This window comes from Leptinotarsa decemlineata, unplaced genomic scaffold, assembly GCF_025532065.1.
Source record: "Leptinotarsa decemlineata unplaced genomic scaffold, Ldec_3_MD MMD2_tig00002159_RagTag_RagTag, whole genome shotgun sequence".
In the NCBI taxonomy this organism is placed as follows: Eukaryota; Metazoa; Arthropoda; class Insecta; order Coleoptera; family Chrysomelidae; genus Leptinotarsa; species Leptinotarsa decemlineata.
This window is the reverse complement of record NW_027412574.1, coordinates 284,572-300,808: the sequence shown is the minus strand read 5'-3', so window position 1 is coordinate 300,808 and position 16,237 is coordinate 284,572. Positions and strand designations below refer to the sequence as shown.

The 16,237-nt window shown below is 35.9% G+C and overlaps 1 protein-coding gene across 1 annotated transcript; it reads right to left on the bottom strand.

Moving 5' to 3' along the window:
* Positions 1-1,125: 1,125 nt before the first annotated feature.
* PCID2 (PCI domain-containing protein 2) lies at positions 1,126-6,739 on the bottom strand. Its single transcript, XM_023162298.2, has 3 exons — positions 6,565-6,739; positions 5,801-6,439; positions 1,126-1,883 (listed from the first exon to the last, which is right to left on the bottom strand). The coding sequence occupies exons 2-3, from the start codon at positions 6,433-6,435 to the stop codon at positions 1,325-1,327; spliced, it is 1,194 nt and encodes a 397-aa protein (XP_023018066.1). The 5' UTR covers positions 6,436-6,439; positions 6,565-6,739; the 3' UTR covers positions 1,126-1,324.
* Positions 6,740-16,237: the final 9,498 nt, after the last annotated feature.

Sequence of the window (16,237 nt, the reverse complement as noted above, 5' to 3'; positions counted from 1 at the left end):
TGATGAATACACATTATAATACCCGTAGTGTATCTCAGTGAGTCTTAAGTGAAATAGAGTAGCTAATACTCTTATATGAGTTCTTACTGTATCACTCGATTCATATCCTGATTCTTAAAGCATTTGCAGAAAATCTTAAATAGTTTGAATGTGATACTGGGCCAATAATTTGGATAAAATGGAGCTGTTTTATAGTTTCTTTTTGAAACTTAGGAACATGTGTTAACTATTTAGCTTCACTCTCTGAAGAAGCACGAAAGTAGAGAGATTATCTATCATCACCAATATCCTCATTTGAATGTATCGAACATACAAAAGTATCTCTATTCACCAACCATGTGTTAAAATAATATAAAAAAAATTGGGAATTCGTTAGCAATAGCCTCATACTGGAAAATAGATAATAAGCATTGTTGGTAGCAGATTTATTCAATATAATTAAAGAATTTTCAGTTTTATTGACAAATTTATTCACTGAAAATAAAAAAATGAAATTCATCTTCGAAGATTGAGAGGTGTCTTCTCTCTTTCCATTAGAAGTTTTCAATCCTTTGAACATTATTTTGTTTGTTAGTTTGTGAACAAAAACATTCCCAATTGAAAATCAAAATAACTTGTAATAATGTCACTAGAACATTATAGTCAGTTTAAAAATGTTGAATTAATTTCAAAGAGTTGGGGAGTTTGGAATTTTTTCTTTATTTTTCCAGCAACACATCAGCTTCTGCAATGCTGGCAATAGGTCTATTCAGTTTGGATTTACTTGAATGACTATATTATGCTGGGGATAATACACCTTATTCGTAACTAATGTAGCTTTTTACTTTTCATTGTTTTTTTGACAATGAGCGTAACAGAATTCAAAAAATATTTATTAAAAGGTATATAATTTTAAAAGAAATAGGTTTTTAAGAAAAAAGGTTTATGGTTTTCATTTGTCCATCTTTATATAAAAAAGTTGTGGAAAAACTTCCAAAGAGTGGTACTAGGCCAGGTCATGAATACAACGACAACACTACTCTCATTACAAAAATCATCCTTGAGTAAGAATGACGATTGAGCATTGCACCCACATTTTCTCTTCAACTTTCCAATTTCCTCAAATGAACTAATTTATAATCAATCTATTTCAATACATAAATTTATTAGGAAAAAACTTGGGACTGATCATATATCTTATGAGCAATGGTATCGCTACTATGTGTGAGTAGTGAAACAAGTGATATATCTCTGATCAATTACAAAATAGAGGAAATTTCAAATTACATATTCAGTATGAAAGTAAAAGAAACAGTAAAAATTAGTTAAAAGACAAAATGCCACTTCAAGTCAAACTAGTCAATGCAGGAAATGGATTCTGCTTACTAACTACAACTTTTCTGTGCTGGTGTGAAATATACCCTTTTATTTTTCCTTCATAGATTAAATTTGCCATGATACACTGAGTTTCATCTAAATCCACATCTTGACCCAAACTCTCAAGAGCTGACTGCAGAGCTTCCACAGGAATCTGATGAGTATTCAGTATCAGATACACTTTTTTGAACAAATTCCTATAAGCTATAATCTTCAATTTGTCCACTATCAAATATATTCCACATTTGATGAAAAATGACTCGTGTTTCTCCATGAGATCATCAAACAACTTTAAATTTCCTTGGCAAACTGCTTGTACCAAATCCCAGAACTGAATCACATCATACTTCTCCAATACTTTTTTGCTAGGAATATAACCCAGTAACATTTTAACGGGTACAAGATAAATTAGAATAAGTCTTTTGTTTTTTCTGCTGGATTTGTGACAATTTTCGAAGGCATAGGTAAGGTACTCATCTGCTGCCTTATAGTTACTGTCATACATTGCTTTTCTGCCAACGAAATATCTGAAATAATATATTTTATTAAAAGATATGGAAAATCAAAGTAATAAAGATTTCACATTCAGGTAGAATTAAATTAGCAATAAATGAGCAATGAAATAACTTTTTATATTAACTACTACATACATTTCTATGTATTATTTTCCAGAACTCTGGTGGAGGGGTTTTAAATATTTTGAATATCCCTAGAAGTGATTTTTTTTCACTGATTGAGAGTTATCTGACTTGTCCATTACCTTCAACTATTCGAAGAAACCTGAAGCCCAATTTTTCTCGTTCCAAAATCTAGTTCCCATACTAGTTTGAACAAGTATCTTGTTGAGTATTTTTCATATTCTCTGGGCATAATATTATCTGTAGTTTGCTTGCCTCCTGTGATTCAGTGCCTCACATTTCCGAAGAACGTGATGAAACATCTCTGTCCCATTTTTTTAGGTGTAATCTCAGGGACAGTGTTCAGCAAGTACCCCTATGAGGATACACTACAAAAACACACTTTTGTCTATTTTCCACGATATTTCTTCATTATTGACTGTTTTCGGCCATTACACCATTTACAAAACCAACTAGATTACCGAAGCTAGTCGTCCTCATTTCGTTCAGGTTGGAGCCTTACCCTTCCAACTGATGTTTGTCAAAGGTACAAACGGGTCATGACTGCTGGTGGGAAGGCGACATGAATGTCCTTAGACATCAGTGCCGCCATTCATGGTGTTCCCCTACCTGGCTGGGGGGAAATGAATGAAAACATTTTTTCATCTTTTAACGGAGGACATAGGGGCCTCATTCGAACGAGTGTCGGAGCCTTCTATATCAGGAGGGGTCGTCTACAGCATAATCCATAACTTCCCTAACTAACGGACTTTCATGAGTTTTTGCACAATCAAAAACTCGATGATTCCTCCACTGAATGGGAACTAGATTACATTTAAATCTGAGTAATTTATAGGTATGTGGCCTATCCTATCATAAATAATTTGGTACCTACATTGTCTATACCTGGAATATCAATGAACATAAAAAACAAAACTTTTGATTTAATGTAGGTTTTGGGAACTGGATTATAGGTTCAGGAGAGTACTATTGTTTAGATCAAGTTGTTTGTTGAGAATAATAGAATTGGGATTTTAGTACTTTGACCTGTTTAGTTCCATAGATTCCAGCATTTTCTGGTAGAAATTTTGATATAAGGTACCATGAACACGTCATTTCGGTTACAAAATTATTAATGTACGAACATCTTCAAAATTCGAAACATAAAATAGATAAAGATAATTGAAAGATCCTCCACACATGCAAAAAAGAAAAAATAATGAATCTGTTGGAATCTATGGAAATAAACAGCTCAAAGAAAAATCCCAATTCTATTATCCTCAAGGAAAAACTTGATCTAAAAAACCTATTTTATATCAAAAGCTTTGTTTTTTGTTTTGTTATGTTCATTGATATTCCAGGTATAGACAATGTAGGTACCAAATTATTTATGATAGGATAGACAACATAGGTATAAATTACTCAGATTTAAATGTAATCTAGTTAGTTTTGAAAATGGTGTAATGGCCAAAACTAGTCAACAATAAAGAAATATCGTGGAAAATAAACAAAAGTTTGTTTTTGTAGTGTATCCTCAGTGAAAAGGACATGTATCATTTTATGACCAATTTCATATTTTTACAAAAATTGGGTTCTTTGACATCATCAGGTGTTCCGTAAATGGACAGTGTCCAGTGAATTGTCCTGTATTTATTCTGAGTCAATTTGGTATTCAGTTCATTCCTCAGACTGTTTCCTTATAAAGTGTTTCTCATGCAAGTTCCTATAGAGCATATATAAGGGGTATATTTTTCCACTATTTGTTGAGTTTTTATTGATATATTATCAGACTTGGTTTCAACAATCCTGGCACCCTGATAGCTGGTGCAGGGCTCAATTACTTGATGATCCAACACATCAAAAGTGGCTTATGTCTTGCTATCACCATTATTATCATATCTGATAAAACAATACCAAGTATTTTCACCATTGAAAAGCATCACTAAGTAATGATGTACCTTTATATTATTTTCTCTTTAGCAATGAACTACTTTTCAGTAATGGAAATGCAACATTGAACAGAAGTCATTTTTTGTGGAGGAAATCCGAGTTTCTTATCAACTTTTTTTGGGCATTTTCACCAACCACAATCTGAAAAAAAATTGTAATGGAGAAGTATCATCGATATAATCTGTTTTGCAAGAGAACACTTATTCAGTTTCATTCGTAGATTCAATAATATATGTGATATAAAATAAACAGTTAATAAATAACAAAATGTAGCTACAAATAGCAACACCAAGTCATCAACCACCATCTTAACAATTACTAGCTCATCAACCATCGAAATCTTTCACAACTGACGTTAAACCATCAAGTAATTCCAGAATAATCTCAAAAAATGGAAATGAGTATGACAATAAAAGTTCTTACAAAATGGAAAATATGCTGAGAAAATATAAGTGAAAGAACAAAAATTGCATTTATAAGATATAATGCTCTTCTGGTGAAAGTTATATTGGTGTAACTCAAAAACCATTGAAAGCTTGTGAAAATGAATATCGAAATTACATGAGAAATAGACAATTAGCAGAATCACCTCACTTCAATAGAGATGAGCTCAAAAAAATCAGCATATTTATATTCCTATATCTGAACACAACTGTATTTCGAACATCTCTTTAGAAATGGATAGTGCATGATAGTGGCATAATTGTTACAACCTAATATACTTTGCACTACATCGAATGTTTCAGAAGGCAATCAAAACATTGACATATTCCACATTTTAAAACTTCTTTCACATTTGTTGGGAAAGTTTGAGAATAAAGTGAACCAAAAAAAAACTGCAAGTTACATTAGTTTTTTTCAATTATAAAGTTTTAGGTAGATTTTAGCCTCTAAAATCTTTCAGAAACTGTAAAGACTTCAAAAATGAAGATAGCCTCATTGCTCTTCTTACCTCATATGTGAGAACATGTTTAGAATATGGCTCGCTGATTTTGTCTCCTATTTAGTTCAATTACATCTATCTGCTCGAATCAATTCAACGAAAATACTTAAAGTATATTGTATACAGAAGTTTTAGATAATACCTTATTACTAAACAGATCTTCCTTGTTATTTCTGGAACCTACCACTCTTGCATTTTTATATAAAACTCACAAACTACCTGACCGATCATCCAGAGTTATTATCTCAAATGAACTCCAACATACCCCGTTTGAACGGTAGAAGCTCACATCGGTTTCATTTATCTACTCCACGAACGAATATACTATTGAAATCTCCAATTCATTCAATGTGAAAAAAAAAATCAATCAGATATGCGAAAAAACTGATCTATTTTCAACACCCATTGGAATGTTCAAAACGGAAATATAACATATTCTTTCCACTTTGTGCTGTTTATGAAAAACGTGAAAATGTATTCCTCTCTGTTCATACATGTTATTCATTTATATATGTTATTATGTTTTCTTTCCAATGTTTGTTTTTTTGTGATTATGATTCAACATTTTCTATCAATTATTGGTTCTTTTTCACAGTTACATGTATACTTTGTAAAAGCTGTCCTGTAAGTGGGTCTTGTACCTGTTTGGGCAATAAATGTTTTTTTTTATTATAAGTAGGTATCTGTAAAATTTCTTAGTTTTTAGTAGCCTTATCAATGACAACTTGCTGATTGATAAAACATACTTCTTGAACTCATTGGGGTAAACTAAGAAATTGGGCCATTCTGCAACTGCATGAAGTTCTCCATTTCAATTTTTATTTTCTTTTAATGAAGGTTGATAAAAAAACTCGGAATTTCAATAATTTTGTTGTAGTGAAAGTTCAACTCTTGTTTAGTGATCTTTGAATATTATATCGTCCAAAATGCTTACCTATATGTTACTTGTTGTCCCAAGGGAAAACTCTCCTTGAACGGAGAAGACTCAATTGCTCTGATCAGAGGCTTACACAGATGTAGCTTATTTATTCTGAAATACACCTTGAACAATTGGTTGACAAGAGCTAACATTCCAATTCTTTTGGTATCTTCCTCCGCGGACCTGTTGTCAGCGGCACATACACGAAAACATGCCATAAGACATTCAGCAGCTTTCTCGAGAATTTCTCCAGGATTTTCTGTTGCTCCCAACCTTTGTTTCTCTGCTTGCTGAGCTATAAGTCTGAGATCTGAACATATTGTATACATAATTGGCAGACACCAGTTTTCTTCCTTCTGTGATTGCAATGTCTTAGTGAATGATTGAATAAGAGCACTTTGATATTTATAAGCTTCTAAGAAGTTTTTCTTGGAGATACTGTACAAGCATTTTAAATGAAAAATTATAAGCTCATCTAAAGGAGACGTGAGAAACCTATCAACTATTCCTTCTGGTTGTTCAATTTGATAGTTTGGATATTTGGAGTGGTCATGTCTCAAGGAAATGAATTGAGCTATTTTGTTACCATCTTGGCCTCGCCAGCTCCTGTCCAGAATTTGCAAATAATGAGCGAGAGTCATGAAAGACATTTTGCTAAAAAAAAATTAGGATTATTTTATGTTTTATAAATAAATGTAAATGAAAGTAGGGTTATATAGTCTAAACAGTTGATCTCTTCATTTTCATCAAAATATAAATGGCATTGTGCCGATACCTACCTAGAACGAAAAGCACCACTATCTTTATTTCAGCTAACAGGCAGTTCTTTATTCTATATAATAAATTCTCTATACCTTAATTGTCAACATTTCATATTAGTAGGTATACACAGAATACTGATTGTAAACAAACTTGTTTCTGTAGTCTGTGTGTAGGTAATTGCACGTTTCTATTGATTTACAAATTTTTGACTATTTGCTCTCTGCCATCTCACGTAAAGAAGCCGTACTAACAGGTTTCCAATTCACTAGAACGTGCAGCCATTAGACAATGAGCGGGTGGGTTGTTTGAAGATTTCTTTTCAAACAACGGCGGCCGTATGTTCTATTTCATGAAAGGAAATACTTGAGTTCTGTGAAATAGATGGTGCTGTATGAAATTATTGATTTCTTTCCAACATCCTCATTTCATTAACAGCTAGGCCATTCCAATTATGATGTAATCAAAAATACAATTAGAATCTCTGGCACTTTTTACATATACTATGGATAGAAACATCTCATTTCACCAATTAAATTGACCATTAGGTGACTGATCATCTTGGTTGATGCAATTCGCGATACTTCAATAGTTTGAGGAAGAAGTGGTTTTACTGAAATTCACCACATTTTAAAGATATTCAAGATATCCAAATTGTAGAACTATATCAATCTCAATATCATACTTGTTTTCGTTTTTGTAAAAAAGAAAGAGTTAGTTTCTTGGTTGACTTTTATACCGGGTGACAAATAAATCATTATACTCGGTGCCATTCGGTTGATTCCGGAGTAAAAAATTTGCGATTCAAAAATAAAGCATAGTTCTAACAATGCTAGGCACTATTCGACTGGAATATTTGTTGGTAATTGAAGATGGTCATTCAGTTTTCAACTTTAAGATTTTATTACCTAATTCACTCAAAAAAATAGGTGATTAAAACAGATGCATGAAGATGCAAACAGTGGTACATTGATTTTTTGGAAAATGTATGTAAAACAGACTTTGAACAGGCAGATTTTGAACAGATAATGAAAATAGTGCACTTTTCTGTGGTTGTGTGCATTTAAACAAATTAGGTGGGATTTCGAATAAAACCCTATAAACATATTTCTTTATGGGATATGAAGCGTATCGCGAGTTTCTGCTTTGCTCTCTTGGCTGCATTTAACGAAAATATAGAATGACCATATACTTTTGATTTTTTTATATTTCAGTGACACCACCTTGCACTGACGAATGTCCAAACAGCCCAAAACCGATCTGCGTGTTCTGAAAATTGAAAATCTATTGCGGCAGTTGTATCGTCAACAGCATATGTATATAGGAATAATTTCAGTAAAGAATCCTGCACTGAGACCTGTCGGATATAATCGAACGCCCTTCGTGGTATTAGCTAGGGGAGTAGTTGTTTTATGATAGGTGTCACCCCTATAACCTACAGTGTAGGTAATTTGAGAGTGGCCTGAACGAATTGTTCTTTTAGATAATTTGATTCACAGCCAGTCTCCAAGTATGCCACTCAATTTGTGAAGTAAAAAAAATATATGGAATGATGGAGCTAAGTTTACCAAAAATGAATTATTTATTCGTCATAATACTCATTTTTGACCAGTGAACGATATTTCCAAGGAAGTTGAAGTTTTAAAGTTTATGTTGCTTTAAAGTATAATAGGACTCTGTGTTTGTACATCTATGATGGACATTTGTAAAGGATACTGTACAGAACGTTGTGGGAGTTGCAGTGAATAATTTATCAATTGAAGATGTAGAGAATATTTGGTACCAACAGGATGAAGCACTGCCTCATAATTGCCGGATCGTAGGCTTATTACCCAATGAATTAGAGGTGCATTGCCAACAATGGGCTGTACCTTTAGCCTTTGATATTTGTAAAATTGTACAACAATTCGGAAATATTATATATAATATTAAATATTTATAATGTTATCCAGATTTGCCGATAGGGCAAGAGTCTTACGGCGAAACATCGGATGTCTAGGAGTGAGAATGACAGTATTCTATGTAAGTGAAATTTTACCAATCAAGGAGATAAGTCTACGTTTGAAGGTACGAACTATGATACCATTCTGGACTTGACTGTATCCACAAAACATATCCGACCAAAGATGCTTCAGTGGAAAGTACTAGAAGACGAATCTGTTTGAAATCTCAGACAACGTACAGATGTATGGACAAATCTCACTGCGACAAGGACGGCAGGTGAAAAAACTTGACCGCCAAAATCTAAATGGCATACTGGATAACTCTGAAGATAACATGATAATTTTCAGCTGTAAAGATCTATCAACTAGTGCTTCTGAAGTCACGGAAATTATTCTATCATCCATTGATGCATACATTCCTTTTTCAATGAAACGACCTTCTAACGGCAAACCTGGGTTTAACAAAAATTGCGAGCAGGCTGTCGCTTCCAAAAATATCGCCTACTGGCAGGGGCGCAAAAATCCCAGTGCCGAAAATCGAACTAGGATCTAATTAAGAACTAGGAACTAATTAGGGATAAACTGCTTGCCAATCCCAATGGGTCAAGATCCTTCTGGTAGGTGGCTAAAGTTGTTAATCAGAACTTTACAAAATCCACAATTCCACCACTAATACAAGCGGATGGTTCAATTGCAAAAACAGCCATAGAAAAAGCAAATCTACTAGCTGAACAATTTGCGCCCCACTCCACAGTCGATTTTCTGGGAAAGTCACCATCCTCTAGTCCCACACTAGAATCCATAATGAGGGAAATTACTTTGCGGCAGCATCTAGTCAGCTCAATATCAACAAGGCTTCTGCCCCTAATAAAGTGCCCGTCATCGTACTTGAAATGTGCGCAAATGAACTCGCACCAATATTTTGCAGACTTTTCAACCTGTCTTACAAGAAGGGAGTTTTTCCGTCGAGTTGGAAAATTGCTCGCGTTCAGCCTATTCTCAAAACGGGTAAGAAAAATCTTTCAAATAACCATAGACCGGTCGCTTTACTATCAGTGATATAAAAAATCATGGAGAAAGTCGTAAACCACCATATCCTTCAATATTTGGAAGGATTCAACATCTTGAGCGATCATCAATACGACTTTCGGAAACGAAAATCAACAGGCGTGTGTGGCATAAGAGTTTGCTGGCCAAACTTTGATGCTATGGTTTGTCGGATCATTTCTGTGTATGGCTCTTCAGCTTCCTGAAAGAACATCTTTGCAAGTGGCCGTCGATGGATATCTCTCGAATATTTTCACCATCAACGCTGGTGTTCCCCAGGGATCCATATTATCTCCAACCCTATTTTTATTGTATATCAACGACTCATTGGAAAAACCAAGAATCCAATATATTGCTTTGCTGACGACAGCACACTTGTCTCGTCATTCCATTTGGATTTCAGGACATCAGCTACGGAGGCACATCTTCACCGGCAGCAGGAGGTTGCATATCTTGAATGAGGATCTAGAAGTGATTTCGAATTGGGATGAAAGTAACCAGGTTCAATTCAATGCCACAAAAAGCCAGACATCGGTTTTCTCCAAGGAGATGAATGTCAGCGAATCGGTTATGATGATGTCAGGTTAGAAAATTCCGCTTTCTGCTTCGATAAGTTTGTTGGGGGTTAAAATGGACACCAATATGTCTTGGCACAATCATAGCGCTGGAGTTGCAAAGACTGCTTCTCAAAAGCTTGGAACACTGTTCCGAACCAGAAAACTTCTTTAGGGTATTGTTCTCATGTATAGAGCTCTGCCTCCAAACATACTCTAAACTTGCTGGATTCCATCCAGAAAAGAGCCATCCGCCTGATTGAGGATGCGAACATCACGTGCAACCTTGATAGCCTGGAACATCGAAGAAAGGTTAGATATTTGTTTCTCTTCTATAGACACTTTTACGGGAGGTGTTCAAGAGACTAGGCTCATTCGATTCCATCAAGAGCGGTACATATCAGAAATACGTGACGAACTGTGTCTTCTCATCGTTTTGAGGTTCAACTCAGTACACCTCGAACTTCACTGTTCAAGAACTCTTTCATCTGGAGAACTCCGTTAATGTGGAATAAACTCCCTGAGAATGTTTTTCCAAATGGATTTGCTCTCCAGCGATTCAAATCCAATGTTAATCGCTATTTTCGCACAGGCACCGTTCTGAGAGTGCCTCAAGAATTTTCCTGTAGTGCTTGTGTTTTCCTCTTGAAAAAAATGTTTGCCCCAAGAGAATTTACAGAAAAATTGAACCGGATTTGTGATGAGTTGATGCCAAGAAAAACGAGTTGTATTTCGAGGAAACCAAATTACTGGTGGAACAATTATACTGCCCTACTAAGTAAACAGTGCCCTTCAGAAAATAAAATAATACACGAGATGCCTCAGAAGATTGCAGCTCGTGAAAAATTAAATTCACTGGTATTCCTATAACGAAAGCAAGAGGATACTAAGGAATACCATCAGAAAATCAAAGAGACATTGCTGGAAAAAACTATGTGAAGAAGTAGATAGAGACATTTGAGAAAATGAGTACATGAAAGCTATTAAGGGATTGCTGGGATTCCCTCCCAAACTGAATTTGACCGCTGACAAAATGAAGGAAGTGACAGACCACTTGTTTCCCATACATGAGCAAGTCTGCTTCACCTGTGATAAGGATGCGAGTTTCATGAATTTACGAAGAAAGAACTAGCCCTACAAAACCCAAATAACACTTTATCTGTTTACCACAATTGGCCAAGTGAGGAAACTTCCCGAGTAAATGGAAGAAAGCTAATCTCGTGCTTTCGGGCAAAGGCGACAAACCCCTAGATAATCCTTCGTCATATAGACCAATGTGCTTACTCGATTCAAAAGGTAAACTTTTTGAGCAGCTCCTGCTCATACGTCTCAATGAAGAATTAATGTGTACCGAAGGACTATCAGACCAACAGTTTGTATTTCGAAAAAAAAAACTGCAGACGCAGTCAATATGGGAATAAGTACTATACAGGACGCCGCCGCTCGACAAAAACTGTGTGCGTTAATCACTATAGATGTAAAAAATGCCTTCAGTAGTGTATTCTGGCCGCTCATACTGAAGTCACTAAGGGAAATCAATGAGAGTATAATTATCATAATCGCATCCTATCTATCAGAAACAAAGAAGGGGGCAAAACTTGTTAGTTTAAACAGCGGGGTGCCTCAGGGCTCAATTCTAGGCCGTCATATAGACCAATATGCTTACTCGATTCAAAAGGTAAACTTTTTGAGCAGCCTCTGCTCATACGTCTCAATGAAGAATTAATGCGTACCGAAGGACTATCAGACCAACAGTTTGGATTTCGAAAAAAAAACTGCAGACGCAGTCAATATGGGAATAAGTACTATACAGGACGCCGCCCCTCGTCAAAAACTGTGTGCGTTAATCACTATAGACGTAAAAAATGCCTTCAGTAGTGCATTGTGGCCGCTCATACTGAAGTCACTAAGGGAAATCAATGAGAGAATAATTACCATAATCGCATCCTACCAATCAGAAACAAAGAAGGGGGCAAAACTCGTTAGTTTAAACAGCGGGGTGCCTCAGGGTTCCCTTCTAGGCCCTACCTTATGAAATATTCTGTACGACAAGTTATTTTCATTCGAAATGCCCGAAGGTGTCACAGTGGTTGGTTTTGCTGATGATGTGGCGATGATGGTTGCAAAAAAAGATGAATTTTTAATGAACACTGTAAACAGACAATTTTTACTGGTGACTGGATGAAAACTATACTCCTTAGTTCAGCCCTAGAAAAAACAGAAGCAGATCAAAAGGAGAAAGCCGAGACCAATGACTTTTGAACTACAAGGAACGCATATAGCACTAAGTAGGGCTGTTGAGTATCTAGGGATATATCTTCACACGAAGCTCACCTTTGCCGAACAAGTATCCTCAAGACACAGAACAGTTTCTGTGTTAACCAGTCTGATGCCCAATATTGGAGGTTCTAGGTGTTCGAAAAGAAAGATTTTGTCTGGAGTGGTTCACGGTCAGATTTTGTATGATTCAGCATCTGGCACATAGTAACACAACACAAAAGCTAGTCCAAAAGTTCATCGGTATACAAAAGAAATAAACAATTAGAGCAAGTAGTGCATATAGAACTATATCTGTAGAAGCCGCATGTGTTATTGTTGGAATTCCACCAACAGAGCTGCAAATCATCGAGATGAAAGAGCGATAAGCAGGCATTTCGAAAGGAGTCGCCAGATAAAACGGTTCATACGGTAGATGGACACCTCGACTAATACCTGCAGTAGAGAGTTGGTTGAATGGAAACTATGAGGAAGTGGACTTTTACCTCACTTAGGCACTATTAGGGCACGGCTGTTTTTATAATGTTTATATGATCGCAGGAGAACAGTATCTTCATATTTCCAGATTGTACCTACTGCGATGCAAATGATGACGTTTGTATAAGATGGAAAAATGAAATACTTGAAAAAAATATCATATTCAATGCCAAAAATATGATGGAAGCATCATATGTGGTAAAGAGACGTGGAATAAAACCTATAGAACGATAGGAGCAATCATCGAAACTAAGGAGAGAGAGAGGGAGCAGGTGATGAGAAACTCGAGCAATGAGCTCGAGGAAGCCTGAGACTAGTCGGAGCACAACTGTGATAGTTGGCTGCAAAAAGCAGCTGATAAAAAAGCTGATAAAAACTGGGATAACTTTTTTAAATGTTTGTGTAAGCGTCGTACATATATTAGAGACATTTTTACTGTCTCAGGCGCACACTACTAAGGGCAAGTAATGCGAGAGCGGTTTCCAGTACGTACTGCTAAGCAACGCGGGAGGGGTTTTACTCGGTAGTAATCCGGCATAGAGTCTGTGAAGATTTCTCCTTCTTTAAAAAATGTTAAATATACCTTTTTCATTTACTACATTGTGTAGCAATTTCGTGAATGATATCTGATTCAATTGCATAACGAATGTTTGGAATGCAAACTGAGTGGGTATTTATTCTATAATTAAGGTGGTTCCACTTATGTTTCGCTTGTGTGTACGCAGCTATTTTCATAAAGTACTTTCTTTGTTTTTTCTCATTTTGTCTTCAATCGAGGACCGCCTGCCCGGTACTGACGATGCCCAATAGGCTGAAACAGCTGTCTACCGGTGGCTCTTAAATTGAAATCAATATGGGAATGATCAAAAAGTACTTATATATTTATTTTTTGATTTTCATGTAATTATTTTCCAGCAGCTTGACTGCATTAACTTTTCTAGATTATATATATATATATATATATATATATATATATATATATATATATATATATATATATATATATATATCTCACCTCTCATGGAAACACTCCCATATCTTCCGTAATATTAGAGGTAGAACGATGAAACTCTCAGGACTGATGGAAATGCTCAAAATGCACCTACCACTTGAATGGGGTTGGCCAAAGTGATATACACCCCATTTTTACAGTAAAACATATTAGGGGGCAAAATAGGCTCAAAATTCCTTCAGATTCGTGATCAGAATTACCAACTTACTACGAATACACTTTTTTTCTGAAAAAATTTCAGTTCTGAAAAATCCGAATTTGTCTCACTTCTTATGGAAACACCCCCGTATCTTCCGTAATATTCGAGGTAGAACAATGAAACTCTCAGGACTGATGGAAATGCTCAAAATGCACCTACCACCTGAATGGGGTTGGCCAAAGTGATATACACGGTCCGCCACTCGCGATGGAACACCCCATTTTTACTGTGGACGGACAGTGTAAATCTATTTTGTAGACGCCATTTGACATCATTTCTTAAGCAAAATCTACTGCCAAAATCAAATTTCACATAAAACGATAAATAAAAAAGTTTCCCATTTGATGCGGACTTTATCGGTGACACTGTATATATATATATATATATATATATATATATATATATATACACCGGAAAAGTCTAGGGATATTTTTATAACATACTAAATATCATAAAAATAAATGTATGAGGTCGTTTAATTTCGATTAAATTGGTACACTCGACCACCCTGTAGATTTCTATGGGTTGAACAAAGCCTGCAAAAATGGTAACTAATCTTTTATCAAGTTTTTTACAAACTGTAGGTTTTCGGCTGAAATGAATAATCTGAAAGTGTCGAGTTTGTACATTATATGCAGTTCTTGCTCAGCAATTAAACTGGAAATATTGTGCTTTAACATGGAACGCCATCACTTACCATTGGCTGAGATGAATAGAGCTGTAGGGCTTCTTCAAGGTGGCATGCGACGAAATGATGTAGCTCTTCGTTTGGGGGTCTCCCAAAGTGTTATCAGTCGATTGTGGCGGCGTTTCCGTGAAACTGGCAGTCCAGCCGAACAACATCCAGGGCGAGGACGCGCTACAACTGCAGTTCAAGACCGATTTTTGGTCTTAACCGCAAGAAGACAACCGACAATCACATCACCTGAGTTGGTTAACGTGTTACAGCAGACGCACCAGGTAACCATTGGTCGTGATATTGTCAGAAATCGACTGCATGAAGCAGATCTCCACAACAGAAGGCCACTTAGATGTCCACCTTTGTCGAGAGGCAATCGCGGTAGAAGATTAGAGTGGTGTCAAGAACATCAAAACTGGGATGCAAATGATTGGGCCACAGTTTTGTTTACAGACGAATCCAGATTTGGATTTCATCCAGATTCTCGTCGAGTAAAACTGTGGAGACGACCTGGAGATAATGAACGTTTGAGACACGTCCAGGAAGTCCACACATACAGAGGTGGTACAGTAATGCTATGGGGCGGAATCATGATCGGCGGCAGAACCGATCTCGTTTTTCCAAATCGCTCCCTCACAGCTCGACAGTACCTCACCATTCTTCTACCTATCGTCCGTCCGTTTGCTGGTGCTGTTGGTGAAAACTTCCACCTAATGCACGATAATGCTCGTCCACATGTCGCGCGTCTAGTGACTGACTGGCTCACCAACGAAGGAGTTGATGTATTGCCATGACCAGCACAATCACCGGACCTGAATCCCATCGAGCATGTGTGGGACATGCTTCAACGAAGAATTACTCCGCATATGGGAAACATTCACACAACGTTTCAATTACTTCAATTGTTTTAATCGCTGAATGGGCAAATGTACCTCAACAAGACATTGACAATCTCATTTTGTCGATGCACGATAGATGTAGGGCCGTAATAAACCAGCGTGGAGGCCATACTTTGTACTGATTCCAATTTTTTTTGTATTATGATTTTTTTTCGGGGTGCCAAGAAAGAGCCATATTTTTTTTTAGTTTTGCTTATATGCGCACTCAGTATTTTTGATCATTTAATAAATTTTGTTGTAAGTTACATTCGTTTAATAATCACCCGTCAACTTTTTTTTCCCTAAAGCGATCTAAAAAAAAAATTATTGCCATTTTTAAAAATATCCCTAGACTTTACCGATGTATATATATATATATATATATAATATGTGTTGATTAAGTATGTACCATGAATTCAACAGACGATTCTTTAGGTAATTTTAAGACGAAATGTTCATATAAACATGGATCCGCAAATCCTTCGTTCTCAAGATACAGGGTGTTAAAATAAAAATTAAAAAAAAGTTATTCGTAAATATCTTAAATATCCTTTACCTAATTCTGTTGTAATTTGGCAATGGTATTCATAACATTAAGGAGCTAATTTAGCCCAACGGGATTCAACT

Excerpts from the sequence above, each read along its gene's own strand:
- PCID2 (XM_023162298.2), bottom strand. The coding sequence starts at position 6,435 with ATGTCTTTCATGACTCTCGCTCATTATTTGCAAATTCTGGACAGGAGC. Across the intron at positions 1,884-5,800 it reads GGACAACAAGTAACATATAG|ATATTTCGTTGGCAGAAAAG; the intron begins GTAAGCATTTTG and ends ATATTATTTCAG.